The sequence below is a fragment of the Hypanus sabinus genome, chromosome 7, assembly GCF_030144855.1.
Source record: "Hypanus sabinus isolate sHypSab1 chromosome 7, sHypSab1.hap1, whole genome shotgun sequence".
In the NCBI taxonomy this organism is placed as follows: Eukaryota; Metazoa; Chordata; class Chondrichthyes; order Myliobatiformes; family Dasyatidae; genus Hypanus; species Hypanus sabinus.
This window is the reverse complement of record NC_082712.1, coordinates 63,434,691-63,451,727: the sequence shown is the minus strand read 5'-3', so window position 1 is coordinate 63,451,727 and position 17,037 is coordinate 63,434,691. Positions and strand designations below refer to the sequence as shown.

The window sequence follows — 17,037 nt, the reverse complement described above, 5'->3', positions numbered from 1 at the left end:
AAAAAAACACTTGCGTGTAAAAGTGAAAGCAGATTTCTACAAAGTGATCTAATTACTAATAAAAAACACAAAATAATTGATTGCATAAATGTTCACCCCTTTTAACAAGACACTCCAAATCATCACTGGTTTTAAAAGTCACATAATTAGTTAAATTAATATCTGTTTTTGGAGACCTGTGTGCAGTCAAGGTATTTCAATTGATTATAGTAAAAACACACCTGTATCTGGAAGGTCCAACTGAAGAGTCAGTACCCTGGCAAAAACTACACCATGAAGACAAAAGAACATTCCAAGCAATTCCGCAAAAAGGTTACTGAAAAGCACAAGTCACGAGATGGATACAAGACATTTTTCCACATCACTGAAGTAACTGGAGTACAGTTAATTCAATCATCAAGAAATAGAAAGAATACGGCTGTCCTCAAAAACTGAATGACTGTGCAATAAGGGGACTAGTGAAAGAGGACACAAAGAGACCTAATGACAACTCTGGAGGAGTCTCAGTGGCTGAGATGGGAGAGACTGTGCATACAGACCAGACCTCAATCCAACTGAGAATTTGTGGCTGGACTTGAAAAAGGTTGTTCACTCACAATCCCCATGCAATCTGACAAAGCTTGAGCAGTTTTGTAAAGAAGAATGTGGAAAAATTACAGTGTCCAGATGTGCAAAGCTGATGGAGACCTATCCAATTTGGTTGTTATTGCTGCCAAAGGTTTATCTACTAAATACTGACTTGAAGGGGGTGAATACTTCTGCAATCAATTATCTTGTGTTTTATATTTGTAATTAATTTAGATCACTTTGTAGAAATCTGTTTTCACTTTGACACAAGAGACTTTTTCGGTTGACCAGTATCAAAAAAGCCAAATTAAATCCACTGTAATGTTACAAAACAACAAAACATGAAAACTTCCAGTGGGGAGGGGGGTGAATACTTTTTATATGCACTGTATATTAAAGTGAAATTACACTAATTCCATGGGGAAAATACAGCTTACCCAACTTGTGAATTCCTAGTTCCCAAACAATTCTGTTTCCGATTACAAGATTAATTTCCAACTTCACTTTTCAATTTTCTTGAAAAGTCTTGTCTGTGCATTCTTACCTATCCTTTAAGTCCCTTCACCCATTGACAACTTGCAAGCTTTTAACAATTTATCAAGGACTTTGGCACTTTTCAAAGTTCAAAGCAAATTTTATTATCAAAGTATGTTTGTCACCATATGCAGTACTACTTTGAAATTCATTTTCTTGGAGGCATTTGAAGAAAGAAATACAATATCATTTGTGAAAGACTATTCATTAACAAAGACTGAAAAAGTTTGCGTGACAAATTGTGGAAATAAAATATAAAACTGAGAACATGGTCTGTAGAGTCTTTGATAGTGAGTGTGTAGGTTGTGGAATCAGTTCAGAGTTGAGGTGAGAAGTTATCCACACTCGTTCAGGAGCCTGATGATAGTAGGGTAATTACTGTTCCTGCAACAGCTGGTGTGAGAAATAAGGCTTCGGTACCTAATGCAATGTAAATTCTATGTAAACTAGTTGTTATACTGCATTGTTTAGGGAATAAAGACAAGGAAAAAGTCTGTACATGCTCAAACAACAAGTGCTGAAAGAGCACTTCCAGGTTTTCTCGATTCGCGGTTGGTTGAATTTGCACATGCGGAACTCGCGGATAAGAAGGGCCGACTGTATTGTATTGCTAATCAACTCAGACTCTTTCCCTGGAGATAGTTTTATTAAAATAACCCTCAAATAGTTAAACAGCTAGTTTCTTCTACTCTTTTTTAAATGGAGTGATCATTCAACTTCACTTAACTGTTCCCACAACCTATGGACTCACTTTCAAGAACTCTTCAACTTATGCTCTCAATATTTATTGCTTATTTATTATTATCACTGGATTTTTTCTCTATTGTATTTGCACATTTTGCTGTCTTTTGTACATTGTGCGTTTGTCCACTCTGGTGCAGTCTTTCACTGATTTTATAATAGTGCTTGGATTTACAGAGTATGCCCACAAGAAAATGAATCTCAGGTTTATGGAAATGTATACTGTATTTACTTTGATAACAAATTACAAATTTACTTTGAACTTTAAAGTCCCCTTTCTCCCAAGTTAGTGTTCTAACACAATGTAATGTTCCTTCTATCTCATTTGTAAATTGTTTCAGCCACAGACTGAGCACTGTCAGGGCAGTAACAAAGTAACATCAATGAAAGAAGATACTGATAATCTCAGAATGCACATGAATTACATAAAATGAAGCAAACAACTTCCTAACACAAAGACTATTAAAAGTATTCAGAATCCAGTTTAATATCAACTGTATATGTTGTGAAATGTGTTAATTTTGTGGCAGCAGTCAAATGCATTACGTGACAAATAGCGACAAAAATGAATTACAGTAATATGTATAATAAGTAGTTAAGTTAAAATAATTACCGTAATGCAAAAACAGAAATTTAAAAAAAGTAGTGAGGAAGTGTTAATGGGTTCAATGTCCATTTGGAAATTGGTTGGCAAAGGGGAAGAAACTGTTCCTGAGTTGCTGAGCAAGAGCTTTCAGGCTCCTGAACCACCTTTCCGATAGTAACATTGAGAAGAGGGCATGCCCTGGGTGATGGGGGTCCTTAATGATGGATACCGCCTTCCCAAGACACCACTCCTTGAAAATGTCTTGGATCCTACGGAGGCTAGTTCCAACGATAGAACTGACCCCCTGTAGCTCCTTTCAATCCTAACACCCATACCAGTGAAGCAGCCTGTCAGGATGTTCCGGTCTAGGTGACAAACCAAATCTCCTCAAACTCCTAATGAAATACAGCCGCATCAATGGGTTCTGACCCATTAGGTTTTCAGAGATACTGACACCCAGGAACTTGAAACTGCTCACTCCCTCCACTTCCAAATGGTGTCTTTTCCTTCATCTTACCCTTTTCTGAAGTCTACAATCAGCTCTTTGGCCTTACTAACATTGAGTGCAAAGTTGTTGATATGACACCACTCAATTAGCTGGTATATCTTGCTCCTCTACACCCTCTCATCTCCATGTGAGATTCTGCCAACAATGGTTGGATCATCAGCAAACTTATACATGGCTCAAAAGATTTATTCATTACCCAAGTATACAACTCTGAAACACTTCTCCAGATAACCATCAAACCAAGAAAGTAGTAAGAGAGGCAGGCTGCATGATCATCAGCCCCCAAATAACCCCTCTGCCGCACAAAAATAAAACAACAACAGAACAGGCACATTGACCCCCAAAATTCCCCTCCTCCACACAAAAACGATAAAGATCAAGCAAAAAACAAAGAATATCAAAAAACTGTAAGATTGTGGGGGAGGAAAAAAAAAGTCCATAGTCAAGTCCATTTCCAAAATGCAAAAAAACCTGGATAACATTCTCCAGGCACAGCAGCAACCTCTCTCCTCTCCAACAGCAGTGTGATCCCCTAGTGAACAAAATGCAGTCTGTTCTCTCCGGTAGCAGAAAGATCCACCAGCAATTAAAAAGCAGGCAGCCAGTGCTCACCTTATGCCCTGGCCTCGACGTTTCAATCTCTTTCATCGCTTTAATCAGCAAAATATGGAAGCTTTAACTGCTGAAATGGACTTGACCATTGGCACACATCCCAGCCCACAGCCTTCTCACCATGAGGTCACGCAGGCTGCCTGTCTCCTGGAATCCTCTTGGGAGACTCCAGAGTGCTGAAACTGAATCTCTAACAGTTTCAGAAACATGGTCAAGACGAAAAACAAACATAAAAGACATCAAAGTAGTAAAATATATGGTTTCATGGTCTATCCAGAAAGGCGTCAACCATGGCATTTGAGCTATGCCTAGCTACACAGTTACAGGTGTAGAGAGAGAGGAGCCATATTCTTATAGGATATAGAACAGGGTCCTGCATAAGATTATGCCTATGACTGCTTAATCAATTACATAATATAGGCATCATTGAAGAGTCTCATAATTATTACCATCCGTAATTGTCCTAAAAAAATAGAAAGCCATCTTCTTAAACCAAGTGGATGTTTAGATTGTCAATCAAGCAGGTGGCTTGACTTGAATGGCACTGTGCTCATTTAGTCAAGCAGAGACTATTCCATCACCAATTTCTGTTCACTCATCACAGGATACCCAGTCGCTTATCTATCCTTGCAGTTACTATTTATGTAACCAGTCTGTTGAATTGCTGCTCAATGGTGACCAACAGAATACTGGACTCTACAACTGCATAGTCACTGAAAGTCAGATTTACGTTTTGTCAGTACCTAACATTTTCAGTGTAAATATTAATTGCCACTTATCAACACGTGCCTGAATGTTGTTCAGACTTTACTGATACAGATGCAGACTGGATTTTCTCAGAATTTAGAGAATGAATTTTTTAAAAAATGATTTTCTTTAGCAGAGGAAAAACTAGAGGAGCAAGACAATAACTACCATCAGAGAGACCGAAGAAAACATTATTTACCCTTTAGAGCAGGGGTGCTTAAACGTGTCCATGAACTTGGATGGAAATTTCATTTTCACTAACCTCTAACTGAAATTTAGCATTTCCTTCAATTATAAATGTAGGCAACAAATTGCAGTAATATTAGCAGTAACTGTGACTTTCTCACAAATAGATATCATGGATATTTTCATATCACATTACAGTTGCTTCAAGTATCTCAAAATATTGTTTACAGCACACTCATCACTACTTCAAAATTACAGTAGTTATCAGACCCACCATTAGATCGAAAATGATTGCAGTCTTCCTATCTGCTGACGCTCATGTGACATAGCCGGTCAACTATCAGGCAGCCCTACAACTAGTAGTCTTTCAGCCACCAAATGGTGAAGTTGTGACCCAGATAATTACGTTCCTCTCCATTATTTCTCATCTACAATTGCTTGCTGATCAATGTGTAGGAGTTGAGTTGTTTTTATTGTTTGTTAAAGTTTTGCAAAACTTCTTTAGTTCAAATGAGAATTCTTAACTCTCCATAAGGTTGTTCAGCCCTTTGTAATACCACGCGACTCCATGTGCAAGAATGGCTGAATTTCAGGAAGGACACAATGCCTGAGCTACTGCTGTAATCCTTGTGTCTATCCAAGTACCCAAAAACCATTAAGAGTGTTAACACCTTGGATAAATTCTAAAACCTGCCTTATTTTATTTACTTGGCATACAAATTTCTTGAATATCCCACACCTTATTTAACATACAGATTACTTATTTCTTTGCAGATTTATCAAATTACCATACAAAAATAGAGTTTCAAAATATTGAAACCGATATATTTTAGCTTCATACATTTTATTTTAAGGTGAAATGTCGAAGGAAATGAAGTATGATGAAAACTACATATTATATGGTTTCACTTGCATTAATGAATGTGACAAGATCCAGAAGTCACAATGTTACTTTTGTGGAAAAATTCTTGAGAACAGAAATATGAAGCCAGCAAAACTGAAAGAGCACCTCACATCTGACTATCCTGAAAATGCATCTAAAGATGCAGGTTATATTTCATACAAAGAAAGCCTAATTTGAAAAAGTAGGGACACATCCATAACTTGGATTTGCGATTTCACAAAGACCTTTTCTTGAAGCCTCCTATAAAGTTGCTTATGTGAACTGCCAAACAAAAGAAGCCTCACACTATTGGAGAGACTTAAGTAAAGCTCTGTGAACTGGAAATAGTTGAGCTGGTTTGTGGACCGGAACAGAGGGAAAGGTAAAAGCTTCTCTTATCAAATAAGTTGATCATGACATCAAAGCTTACGGGGAGAAGGCTGGGGTATGGGACTGAGGAGGGGAAAAAATCAGCCATAATTGAATGGCAGAGCAGACTTGATGCGCCAAATAGCCTAATTATGCTCCTATGTTTTACATGTCAGAACAGTTTATATTTCTTTTAAAATTTTGAGGCAGGTCATTGAGGGTTTAGCAGCCTCACAATTCCCATTCATTCTGCAAGTGGATGAAGTTTCAGTCATGCTTCAACGTAGTCAGCTCCTTGATTTTTGTACATAATGTGCATGCGGTTGCCATCAAAGCTGAATTTTTACTTTGTGAGTCCATTTTTGGAAACTACAAAGGCTGTCAACGTTTTGTGAAAGGCAAAAAGTTTTTTGTCGAACAAAACTTCTGTTGTTGTTCCTTTCTGTGCCTTATGGCGTATCGGGCAGCAACTGTTGCTTCTTTAGCATTTTTTTCTGCTTTTCTTTTATGAGGCAGAGTTGCTAGCTCAATGCTCAACCCAGAATGGATGGAAAGCATACAAGGAGACAGCTGGATTCAAACCTGGAACTACTTGCCTCGAAGTCCAGTGTGAATGGCTCAACACCACTGGCTGGCCAAACAAAACTTTAATTGGCAAGAAAAACCTCATACTCTGCACAGATGGAGCTCCTGTTATGCTTGGTAATACATCTGGTTTTGCTACTTTAGTGAAAAAAGGAAGCTCCTCACTTCACCACCACATTTTTTTTCCCCACACAGATATGCACTTCCAATAAAGACTCTTCCAACAATCCTGAAAGTAATTTTGTCAACAGGCACAAAAGTAATCAACTTTATTAGATGCAGGTCTCTGAATAATCAGTTTTTTAAAAAATACTTTAAGAAATGGGTGCAGAATATGAAGTGCTTCTCTACCACACAGAAGTTCACTAGTCTTCAAAAGAAGATCTTGAATCACTTGCTCAAACTAAGGACAGAAATTTCACGTTTTCCAAAGGAGAAAAAAAATCGCACTCTTGGAACAGTTTGCGAAAAAGGATTGTATCCATGCAGCAATACATTTAACCATATGAATGAAATAAATCTTTGAATTCAAGGTCCTGAAGTCACCATTATGGATGCTACAGAAAAATTACAAGCTTTCTTGGGTAAGCTGCCAATATTGAAGAGGAGAATAGAGGCCAACATCTCTGCAAGCTTTCAAATGCTGGAGGTAGTGCTTTACCAAGATAAAGTTGAGATACAAAATTCTCTGTCAATTTCTTTGAAGAGAGATGTCTGCATACACCTGGAAACACTTCAGAACTTTTTCAAAAGTTATTTCCATCTTTATAGCATTGAAGTTGAACCATGGATCCACAATCCTTTTCTTTCTGATATAAACTGTATCGAAGATGTTGATCTATCTAAAGATGAACTCATTGATCTTAGGACAAAGAACTCATTATAGTAGTGGTCACCAACCTTTAAGCCCAAGATCCCCTACCTTAGCCTTAGAGAAAGGCAAGATCGACTTACTAAAATCGGTTAGTCACACGCATGCGCAGCAGGCAGAAAAGACCGGAAGTAAAACCCCACAACCCGGAAGTAGAAATAAATGTATGTACACCAGGGGTCACCAAGCTTTATTGCACGGCTGACCAGTTTAATATTGACAATATTCTTGCAGATCGGCCGACGGTGGTGGAGAGGGTGTTAAGCAGGACAGGAATATAGCGATACACGAAGCAGGTTCCTTATGTCCAGTCTATTCCGCAATGTAGTTTTCGTGGCTCTTAGCACTTAGCTTCTGTCCCTCTTGCTCACGCTTTTTCCAGTGAAAACATTCAACGGGTTTGTCTTTAAGTGCAGGGGGCTTGGACTCAGGGTACCAAAACAGTTTTGAAGGCTTCACTGCCTTATTAGACAGCTTCCAGGCCCGAGCTCCCTCCTGCCCACCCGCTGCCAGACTCCTTGGCTAGGTGCGGCTGGTTGCGGATGGGGTGAGAGGACAAGGTAAGGGCCTGAGGTCCCCATACCAGGGCCATGGCGGTCACAGTCGGGAGAGAGCAACCGACCAAGCGAGGAGCGCGAGAGGGTGTGCGCCTGTCCTGTCCCCCGTCCCCCCCCCCGGTAGGATCTATCGGCCGACAAAAGTTTGTCTCGAGGGATGACTTTCAGTAGATCGCAGCGAGGTAGCTGCTCTGCTACTTACGAAACCCCGAGCCCGAATTAGGTTGTCTGCGGATATTTTAGCACTGGGTTCCCCCACGAACATTCGGTGTGGTAAACAGGTTTAGAGACAGTGCCCACCTGTCCACGCTCTGGGCTAGTACCAACTGCACTCCCCGCCGGCCGTGTGAGGTAGCCGGTTACCGGAGGCCAACCTGTGATCCCCGGTGCGAGGATATCACTGCGTTTAGGCGACTGATGACCTCACATGCGTTCAAGTTCAACAGTGAATGAGGAAAAGTGCAGTTGACTCATATCGCCAAATCATATCCTTTCCTCAGTGGTTGGGGACCACTGAAGTACACTGTGTAGTGTGTGGCGGGGGAGCTACACGCATGCGCACTGGGCAGAAAGAACGTAACTAAAACCTCGCAACCCGGAAACAATCTCTCAACAGTATTTGTGTATTTCTTTTTCATTTATTTTTCGAGATCTACTGGGAAAGTCTCAAAGATCGACCAGTCCATCGCAATCAACCACTACACTAGAGGAAGGATATGGAAACTATAGGTAGGGTGCAGGGGAGATTTAAAGGATGCTGCCTGGATTGGGAAGCATGCCTTATGAGAATGGGTTGAGCAAATTCAGCCTTTTCTCCTTGGAGCAGTGCAGTAGGAGAGATGACCTGATAGAGGTATACAAGATGCTAATAGGCATAGATTGTGTGGATAGTCAGAGGCTTTTTCCCCAGGGCTGAAATGGCTAACACAAGAGGGCACAGTTTTAAGATGCTTGGAAGTAAGTACAGAGGAGATGTCAGGGGTAAGTTTTTTTTAAAAAAACGCAGTGTAGTGAGTGCGTGGATGGACTGCTGGCAACAGTGGTGAAGGCTAATATGACAGGGTCTTTTAAGAGACTCCTGGATAGGTACATGGAGCTTAGAAAAATAGAGGACTATGAGAACCCTAGGTAATTTCTGAAGTACGTACATGCTCAGCACAGCATTGTGGGCCGAAGGGCCTGTATTGCTCTATAGGTTTTCCAAGTTCTATGTATAACTTACTACAACTGGAGTCTAAAATCAAAAAGCCCTGGAGAATTCTGGTGTTCCTTGAAAGAACACTAACCTCACCTTGTAAAGCAAGCTATGGAAGCTTTATTTCTATTTGCAACAACAATCTTTGCAAATCAGGATTTTCAACACTTGTAACCACTAAAACAAAAAACACATTTGATTGGATGTCCAACAAGACGTGTTGTTTTGTCAAGGACCACACCACAGTTTAAAGTTCTTACTTAGGATAAGCAACAAAAGCCTTCACACTGATATGCTATTAAAAAATAAAATGTAATTTTAACCTGCCTATATTTTAAATAAACAGTGGCATGCAAAAGTTTGAGCATCCCGTTCAAAATTTCTGTTACTGTGAATAGCTAAACGAGTAAAAGATGACCTGATTTCCAAAAGGCATAAAGTTAAAGATGACACATTTCTTTAATATTGTTAAGCAAGATTACTTTTTTTATTTCCATCTTTTACAGTTTCAAAATAACAAAAAAAGGGGCCAGAAGCAAAAGTTTGGGCACTCTTCATGGTCAGTACTTAGTAACACCCCTTTTGACAAGTATCACAGCTTGTAAATGCTTTCTGTAACCAGCTAAGGGTCTTTCAAGTCTTGTTTTGGGCATCTTCACCCATTCTTCCTTGCAAAAGGCTTCTAGTTCTGAGATTCTTGAGCCCTCTTGCATGCACTGCTCTTTTGAGGTCTATCTATCCACAGATTTTCGATGATGGTTAGTTCGGGGGACCCTGAGGGCCATGGCAAAACCTTCAGCTTGTGCTTCTTCAGGTAGTCCATTGCGGATTTTAAGGCGTGTTTAGTATCAGCTTTTTTTTAAAAATATACAGACAGTGTGATGTTTGCTTCCAGAATTTGCTGGTATTTAATTGAATTCATTCTTCCTTCTACCAGTGAAATGTTCCCTGTGCCACTGGCTGCAACACAAGCACCCCTGTGCTTAACAGTCAGAGGTGTTCTTTTCATGAAATTCTGCACCGTTTTTTCTCCAAACATACCTTTGCTCATTGCGGCCAAAAAGTTCTATTTTAACTTTCAGTCCACAGGACTTGTTTCCAAAATGCAAAAATGCAAAATGTTTAGATGTTCCTCTGCAAACTTCTGAAGCTGAATTTTGTGGTGAGTACACAGGAGAGGTTTTCTTCTGATGACTCTATGAAGGTCATATTTGCGTAGGTATTGCTGCACAGTAGAACAATGCACCACCACTCCAGAGTCTGCTAAATCTTCCTGAAGGTCTTTTGTAGTCAAATGGGGGTTCTGATTTGCCTTTCTAGCAATCCTACAAGCAGTTCTCTTGGAAAATTTTTTTGGTCTTCCAGACCTCAACTTGACCTCCACCCTTCCTGTAACTGCTATTTCTTAATTACATTACGAACTGAGGCTACCTGAAAACACTTTGCTATCTTCTTATAGTCTTCTCCTGCTTTGTGGGCATCATTTATTTTAATTTTCAGAGTGCTAGGCAGCTGTTTAGAGGAGCCCATGGCTGCCGATTGTTGGGACAAGGTTTGAGGAGTCAGGGTATTTATAAAGCTTTGAAATTTGCATCACCTGGCCTTTCCAACAATGACTGTGAACAAGCCATAGCCCTAACAAGCTAAATAAGGTCTGAGACCTTAGTTTTCTGAGAGCTCAAATCTCTTGGGGTGCCCAAACTTTTGCATGGTGCTCCTTTCCTTGTTTTCACCCTAAAATTGTACAAAACAAAAATAATACACTAATTGTGCTTAAAAATGTTGAAAAGAATGTTTCATCTTTAACTTTATGACTTTTGGAGATCAGTTCATCTTCTACTCTCTTAACTATTCACAGTAACAGAAATTTTGATCGGGGTGCCCAAACTTTTGCATGCCACTGTATAGTCTTGTTATTTAATGTGTAATCAAGAAGCACATATCTTACTATATCACAAATTTGTTTTATTTTAATATTTTGGTAACTGTATTTCAATAGAATTTGTTTCTTTTGTAGACCTATGTATCTTATTTTGTATCTAAGTACATTATTCTGAGAGCGGGTCCATAGGCATCACTGGGCTACCAAAGGAGTACATGGCATAAAAAAAAGTTTATGTATCCCTACTTTAGAGCAACAGGGCCTGAAACTTACTACCTGACAGGATGGTGTAGGCAGTCGATGTGATCACACAAGTATATGAAATAATAGCAGTTTGTCATAAGCTAACAGACTACAAAATAGGATTAACCATGAGCCAGTGCTTCGTTCTGTCTCATAAATTTATTACTATAATCAGGAAATCACAATTAATGATGTATTATGCTAGTACAAGAAGCATTACATTTGAGTAAATGATTAAATCTGCTAATAAGGACCATACTGACTTTAAGGCTACCCAACAGAACAGGGCACAAGATGCAATGCAAAAAGAAAACTTCCAATCCATAATGCTGACAAGTTTTGGGGAAACAGCGCTAAACATAGCTTATTTATATTCAGCTAAATAGATGGCCTTTTCCATCAGTGCCAGGAATAGCTTTATATTAAATCTACTTACCGATAAACAATTTGGCATCTACATTTGGATATTTGCCCAGCAGCTTTTTACACACATCAATTGCAGGATCTTCATGGTCTTGTATGCAAAGGAGTATTTCAAACTGGTATGGGAATGGTTCAGAAAGAGAGTAAAGGTTAAAATCATGCCGTTTGGTCAAGACAAAGAATGGCCCAGCCTTAACAGAAACTCAAGATATTTAATGGCATCAAGTACACAATCTAGGTTCACTCATTTCCTTTTCAACTCCTCCTATAGCATTCCTTACACTTAAGATTGAGTTTATCTCATCTGAAGGAAGGAAAAATTCTAGACAATGAATCCAGATTACTCACGACTTTTAGAAACTAGATTAATATTGGCAGATTTTGAACAAATTTAACACTAGTTACATCAAAATTTTTCACAGATTTAGCTAGTCACAAGGTGTAAGGTTTTACACAGGGGTTTGGTCATGACAGGTGAAAAAGACTAACAGTGCAAGATGATCACAAAAAATTTGTATTTAGAATATTTGAATTACTTAGAACTGTACTATGAAGTAAAAGGATTGCCAGACTTTACAATATAATAGATAGTCAGCATGAAAAGGCCAATATTTTATTTGTATTTTAAACAACAGTGACAACCTTTTGATTGGAAAGTTGGTAAAGGATTACTGTGCACAGAGCAGAATTCAGATTACGGTCAGATCAGGTATTATCTTATTAAATAGCAGAGCAGACTGTAAAGCTGAATAGCCTTCTCCTGTTTGTAATTCACAATACTAATAGGGATCAAATCAATGTAAAAATTTACATGGCAAGGAATTAAAGACCATACTTTATTTAGACTGAAACAAAAAACTCAAATTCCATATCTACAATTATCAAAATGTTTAAATAATTGCCAGCATCAACTGCTATAAGACATTTAATTCACCGAAGACCAAACTGACATATCCAAAACAGAATCTCATGGCTTTTACTTATAATCCAGCTTCAATTTATCTGTCCAGAGTTATAATTAAAATACTTGGTGTAAGCATTTGGAAGATAGGCAAGAAAATCAAATTAGACATCAAACCACTTAGAAGATACTGCAACAACTAATTAAAATCTATCAAAGAGATAGACACCTGGAGAAGGGGGTTAAAGAGACAATATCCAGAATATAACTTAAGATACGAAACAGAGAAAAAAAATTACACTCCAAACCTCCCTTCCCCCCCCAGACTCTAACAAACCCCTTCCTCCCTCTGATCCCAGCTCTCATCCATGCCAGGTTTTCACTATCCTCTCTGACCTCAGTAAGAGCCTGAACTTTATCACCTTGCACCCACACCTCAGTGAGTTCCACACCCAACACCTCCAGCTTATTTCTTTGACAAGGACTCTCCACCCCGTAACAATGATCCGTCCTCCCCTTCTTCCTGGACACCCCGCCCTAATCTTCTGCCTGCTCTGGACCTTTTCACTGCTCACTGCAAACAGGACATTAACCATCTAGACTAGCAATCCTCTCTCCTATTCCAAACTCACTCCTGAACGCTTGGTTCTCCACTCCCTGCACACCAATCCTAACCTCAACAAACCTGCATATAGGGGAGGTGCTGTAGTAGTCTGGCGTACTGACTTCTACCTTGCTGAAGCCCAATGCCAACTCTCAGACACCTCCTCTTACTTACTCCTCAAACAGAACTCCACTAAGGAACACCAGGCCATTGTCTCCCAGGCCATCACCAAACTTATTGACTCTGGTGATCTCCCATCATCACCACCAACCATAGATCCTGCATCTCGTACCGCCAATATCACAAACCCACTTGTCCAGGTAGACCCATTGTTTCAGCTTGTTCCTGCCCCACTGAACAACTATCAGCATACCTTGACTACTTAAAACCCCCTAGTTCAGTCCCTTCCTACTACATCCATGACACTTCATGCGCCTGCATCTTTTCAATGGTTTCAGGTTCCCTGGCCCCCATCAACTTATTTTCACTATGGATATCCAGTACCTATACACCTCCATCCCCCATCAGGAAGGCCTCAAAGCTCTCCGTTTTCTTCTGGACACCAGACCTAACCAGTTCCCCTCCACCACCACTCTCTTCCACCTAGCAAAACTTGTCCTCACTCTATATAATTTCTCCTTTGGCTCCTCCCACTTCCTTCAAACAAAAGGAGTAGCCACGGGTACTTGCATGGGTCTCAGCTATGCCTGCCTGTTTATTGGCTTCGTAGAACAGTCTATGTTCCAAGCCAACACCAGTGACCCTACATCAACGATTGCATTGGTACTGCTTCCTGCACCCATGATGAACTCGTCAACTTCATCTGCTTTGCCTTCAACATCACTTTCTCAAATTTTGGGTAATGCCCCCTCACTGCCCACTCCAGCCTTTACCATTTCCCATCTCCTTTTCCCTCTCTCACCCCATTGCCTCTCTCTGTTGCTCCTTCCTCCTTTTCTTTCTTCCATGACCTTTTGTCTCTCTCACCAATAACTTTCCAGCTCTTTACTTCATCCTTCCCCCTCCAGGTTTCACTGATCACCTTGTGTTTCTCTCTCTCCTCCCCCCACCTTTAATCCTACTCCTCAGCTTTTTCCTTCAATCCTGCTGAAGGGGTTCAGCCCAAAACATCAACTGTACTCTTTTCCTAGATGCTGCCTGGCTTGCTGAGTTCCTCCAGCACTTTGTGTGTGTTGCTCTTGTTTGTGACCAACTAGTTAGTTGATTCAGAATCAGTTTCAAGCACAGAAATTAATTGGAGTCATCAGATATCTTGTCAAGTAATCACTCTCCATGTAACAGTGTTTTCAGCATTTTTGAAACAAAAGAAAATACAATTCCACTGTCACGTAACATTAAGAACTTGTAGGAAACCTAACTCAGAAGCTTGAAGTATTTTTACTCCAACAACTTTTACATAATTTAGGAATTGATCCTAGCATTTTCTAGATGAAATATAGTTTATTAATTGAGACATCTGGATTTTCTAATATAACATTAGCACAAAATTAATCAAAGAATAGCACCTTCAGCCCCATGCCCCCAAAATGTATAAGCATAGCTTTTTACTTAATTTAAATCCTCTTGAAAAAGTTTTTTTAAAAAACCACATTCTGAAACATACCAAAAGTCAGTATCTAATCTTGAAAGTCAAAAATTCTGTCTTCATTATAATAATGTGCTTGATTACAGTTACAGTTACAGTTAAAATCTGGATAATGTCTGTGTATAGATAGGAAACCAACAGAGGATTGAAACCAACAGGAGTAAATTCATGGTGTCAGGGAAGGAGGGGAAATGGTTAGGGCGAAGAAAATTTGCACTTATTGAACTCAGAAACCCAATACAAAGTGGTCAATGTTGTTGGAGATGTCATGCTAGGAAGCTCTGTAGAACTGGAGAAGACAAAATGAAACTAATGAAATTCACTCTGCCCAATGTACAGAATGTCAATGGTGTCAAAAACGAACAATTGTTTTTATTATCACTATTTTTTTCCTCTGTAACAAAGAGCTTCATGAAATGTCATACATACTTTAGGATAATCAAGTTCAAAAAAGGTTTCCAAGTTGCTTATGAGATTTGGGTCCACTCCTTTCAAGGGTTTAAGCAAGGATACACCAGGAAGCTTGCTGTAAGGCTGTTTGTCCGTTGTTTTCTTATTTAGATGAAGACGGCTAAGGAGATGCAAAATTATAATTGTTAGTATTTGTTATTAGTTGCACCTTAAACAGACACAGAACTGAGCATGAACACAGCACAACTGTGTAAATGTAAATGAATAAACAGTTCACTAGACTTGACAGGTAAGTGCCGAATTGTTTGATACACACTTAAATTACAGTATCAAATAGTAATTAAGATTAGAGGTACGTATTAACATTCCCTTACACAGGGAATACCAGGCATTCTGAGTAATTGGTGAAAGTGCATTTGCAATATTTTTATTTAAACCCTATAGAATATTTAATTTCCACTATATCATAAAGAGAAAAAGAATGAGTTTGTAATAATTAAAAGTGTACCCTTCAAGAAAACTAAACAAAACTGAACAGAAATAGTATACAGTATAGTATAAAATAGTCATACACTTGCATCATACTGTATAAAGTTCTTTACAAAAAATAATTTAAGTTTGCATATCAAAAAGACTTAAAATCATGATTTGCTTTTGTTATTCTGTCAAAACTGAAAAGAAAGTCACGTTATTGCTTTTTATAGACTTTTTATTTCACTGGATTTATGCAATGCTGTATTGTAGAATTCATCACAAAGAATTTTACAGGAGCATTACATAATTTCTCATTATCTTGCAATGCCAGTTCTTTGGTTATTTAATCTCCCTTCCCTATTCCACCATTGTATACTGGCTCTTACTCTGGTTCTATTCTTGTGACATTCCCACCCATTTTAGATTAGCATGCTTTTAGCAGCTGAGAAAGTGTTTATTGCATCTCTTTTCCTATTTGATACTGCTTATAGCTGCACTCTTAACTGATTTATTTGAGGATTTATGGCACTATCAGCATTTTAATTAGTCTTTTTGGGTGAAAAAGAAAGTATATTTGCCCAAATATGCAATACATCAGTAAAGATAAAAATGAAAACACTGCATACATGCTGGTATAACACTAAAGCTACTGAAACAGCACGACTGCAGTTGCATGTTGTTAAATCAGATAAATCTACTGTTGTGTGGTAACTGGTGGAATACACCTAAAAAACAAGCAGCAAACTTCTAGGAATACACAGGCTTGCTTGGTATTTTACCAAAACTTTAATGGTCCCTGCATCCATAAGGGCTAATGCATGGTTGGCTTTTTTTCCCCCACAAATGCCAAATTTTATGTAAAATTCATAATGTCAACAGATCAGATGAAATGCTTCAGTGGAAGTCTGTTGGAGGTACTTTTGTTTTTACACAAGGAAAATCGCTTAGCTTTGCGAAATGATCACACCAAATAAATGTGACATTTACAATTTATACAATTGCATATGCAGCAGTACATTTTAAATGCTGTACTATTTCAAATTTGTCTCTGAACAGAAAACCTGCCAATTAATCACATAGTTATGCTTGGCAATGTATCATTAAGCCACAATTACCTGGCATTTCATGAGTTAAGCAATAACTCAACTACTGCAATTTAAAACTTGGCTTTTAAACATTTAGAACCGGCCGCATTGAATAACATTTACTCAAAGCTTCACAAACTGTCATCTTTTGTTGAGGTAAGCCTCCAAAAGGTGAAAGCCAAATATAAAGTCAACAACAGTGCTAAGAGTATGGAGGATAAAGGTGTGGTCAACTGCATTAAGGATTGCAAATAGTCTGAAGGATGAAGAGAAAAATCTCACTTGTAACTTTGTTAAAGGATACTGTGATAGACTAAAATTGACACAGATTTACAAACTTTCCAGGAACGTTACAATTTGGGATAGGCTAGACTGCTGACATTAAGAGGAAAATTAGGTACAATTGTTTGCATGGGCAGAAAAGTCAATTTTTTTAAAGTGCTGGTTGTAGATAATGAAGAAGGACA

The 17,037-nt window shown here is 38.8% G+C and overlaps 1 protein-coding gene across 1 annotated transcript in view; it reads right to left on the bottom strand.

Moving 5' to 3' along the window:
* The window catches only part of ugcg (UDP-glucose ceramide glucosyltransferase), a 52,965-nt gene that overhangs the window by 17,909 nt on the left and 18,019 nt on the right, over positions 1 to 17,037 (bottom strand). The window contains exons 2-3 of the mRNA XM_059974841.1: positions 15,030 to 15,171; positions 11,503 to 11,605 (exon numbers count right to left, since the gene is read on the bottom strand). Coding sequence (XP_059830824.1) covers positions 11,503 to 11,605; positions 15,030 to 15,171 — 245 coding nt within the window. The remainder of the gene's footprint in view (positions 1 to 11,502; positions 11,606 to 15,029; positions 15,172 to 17,037) is intronic.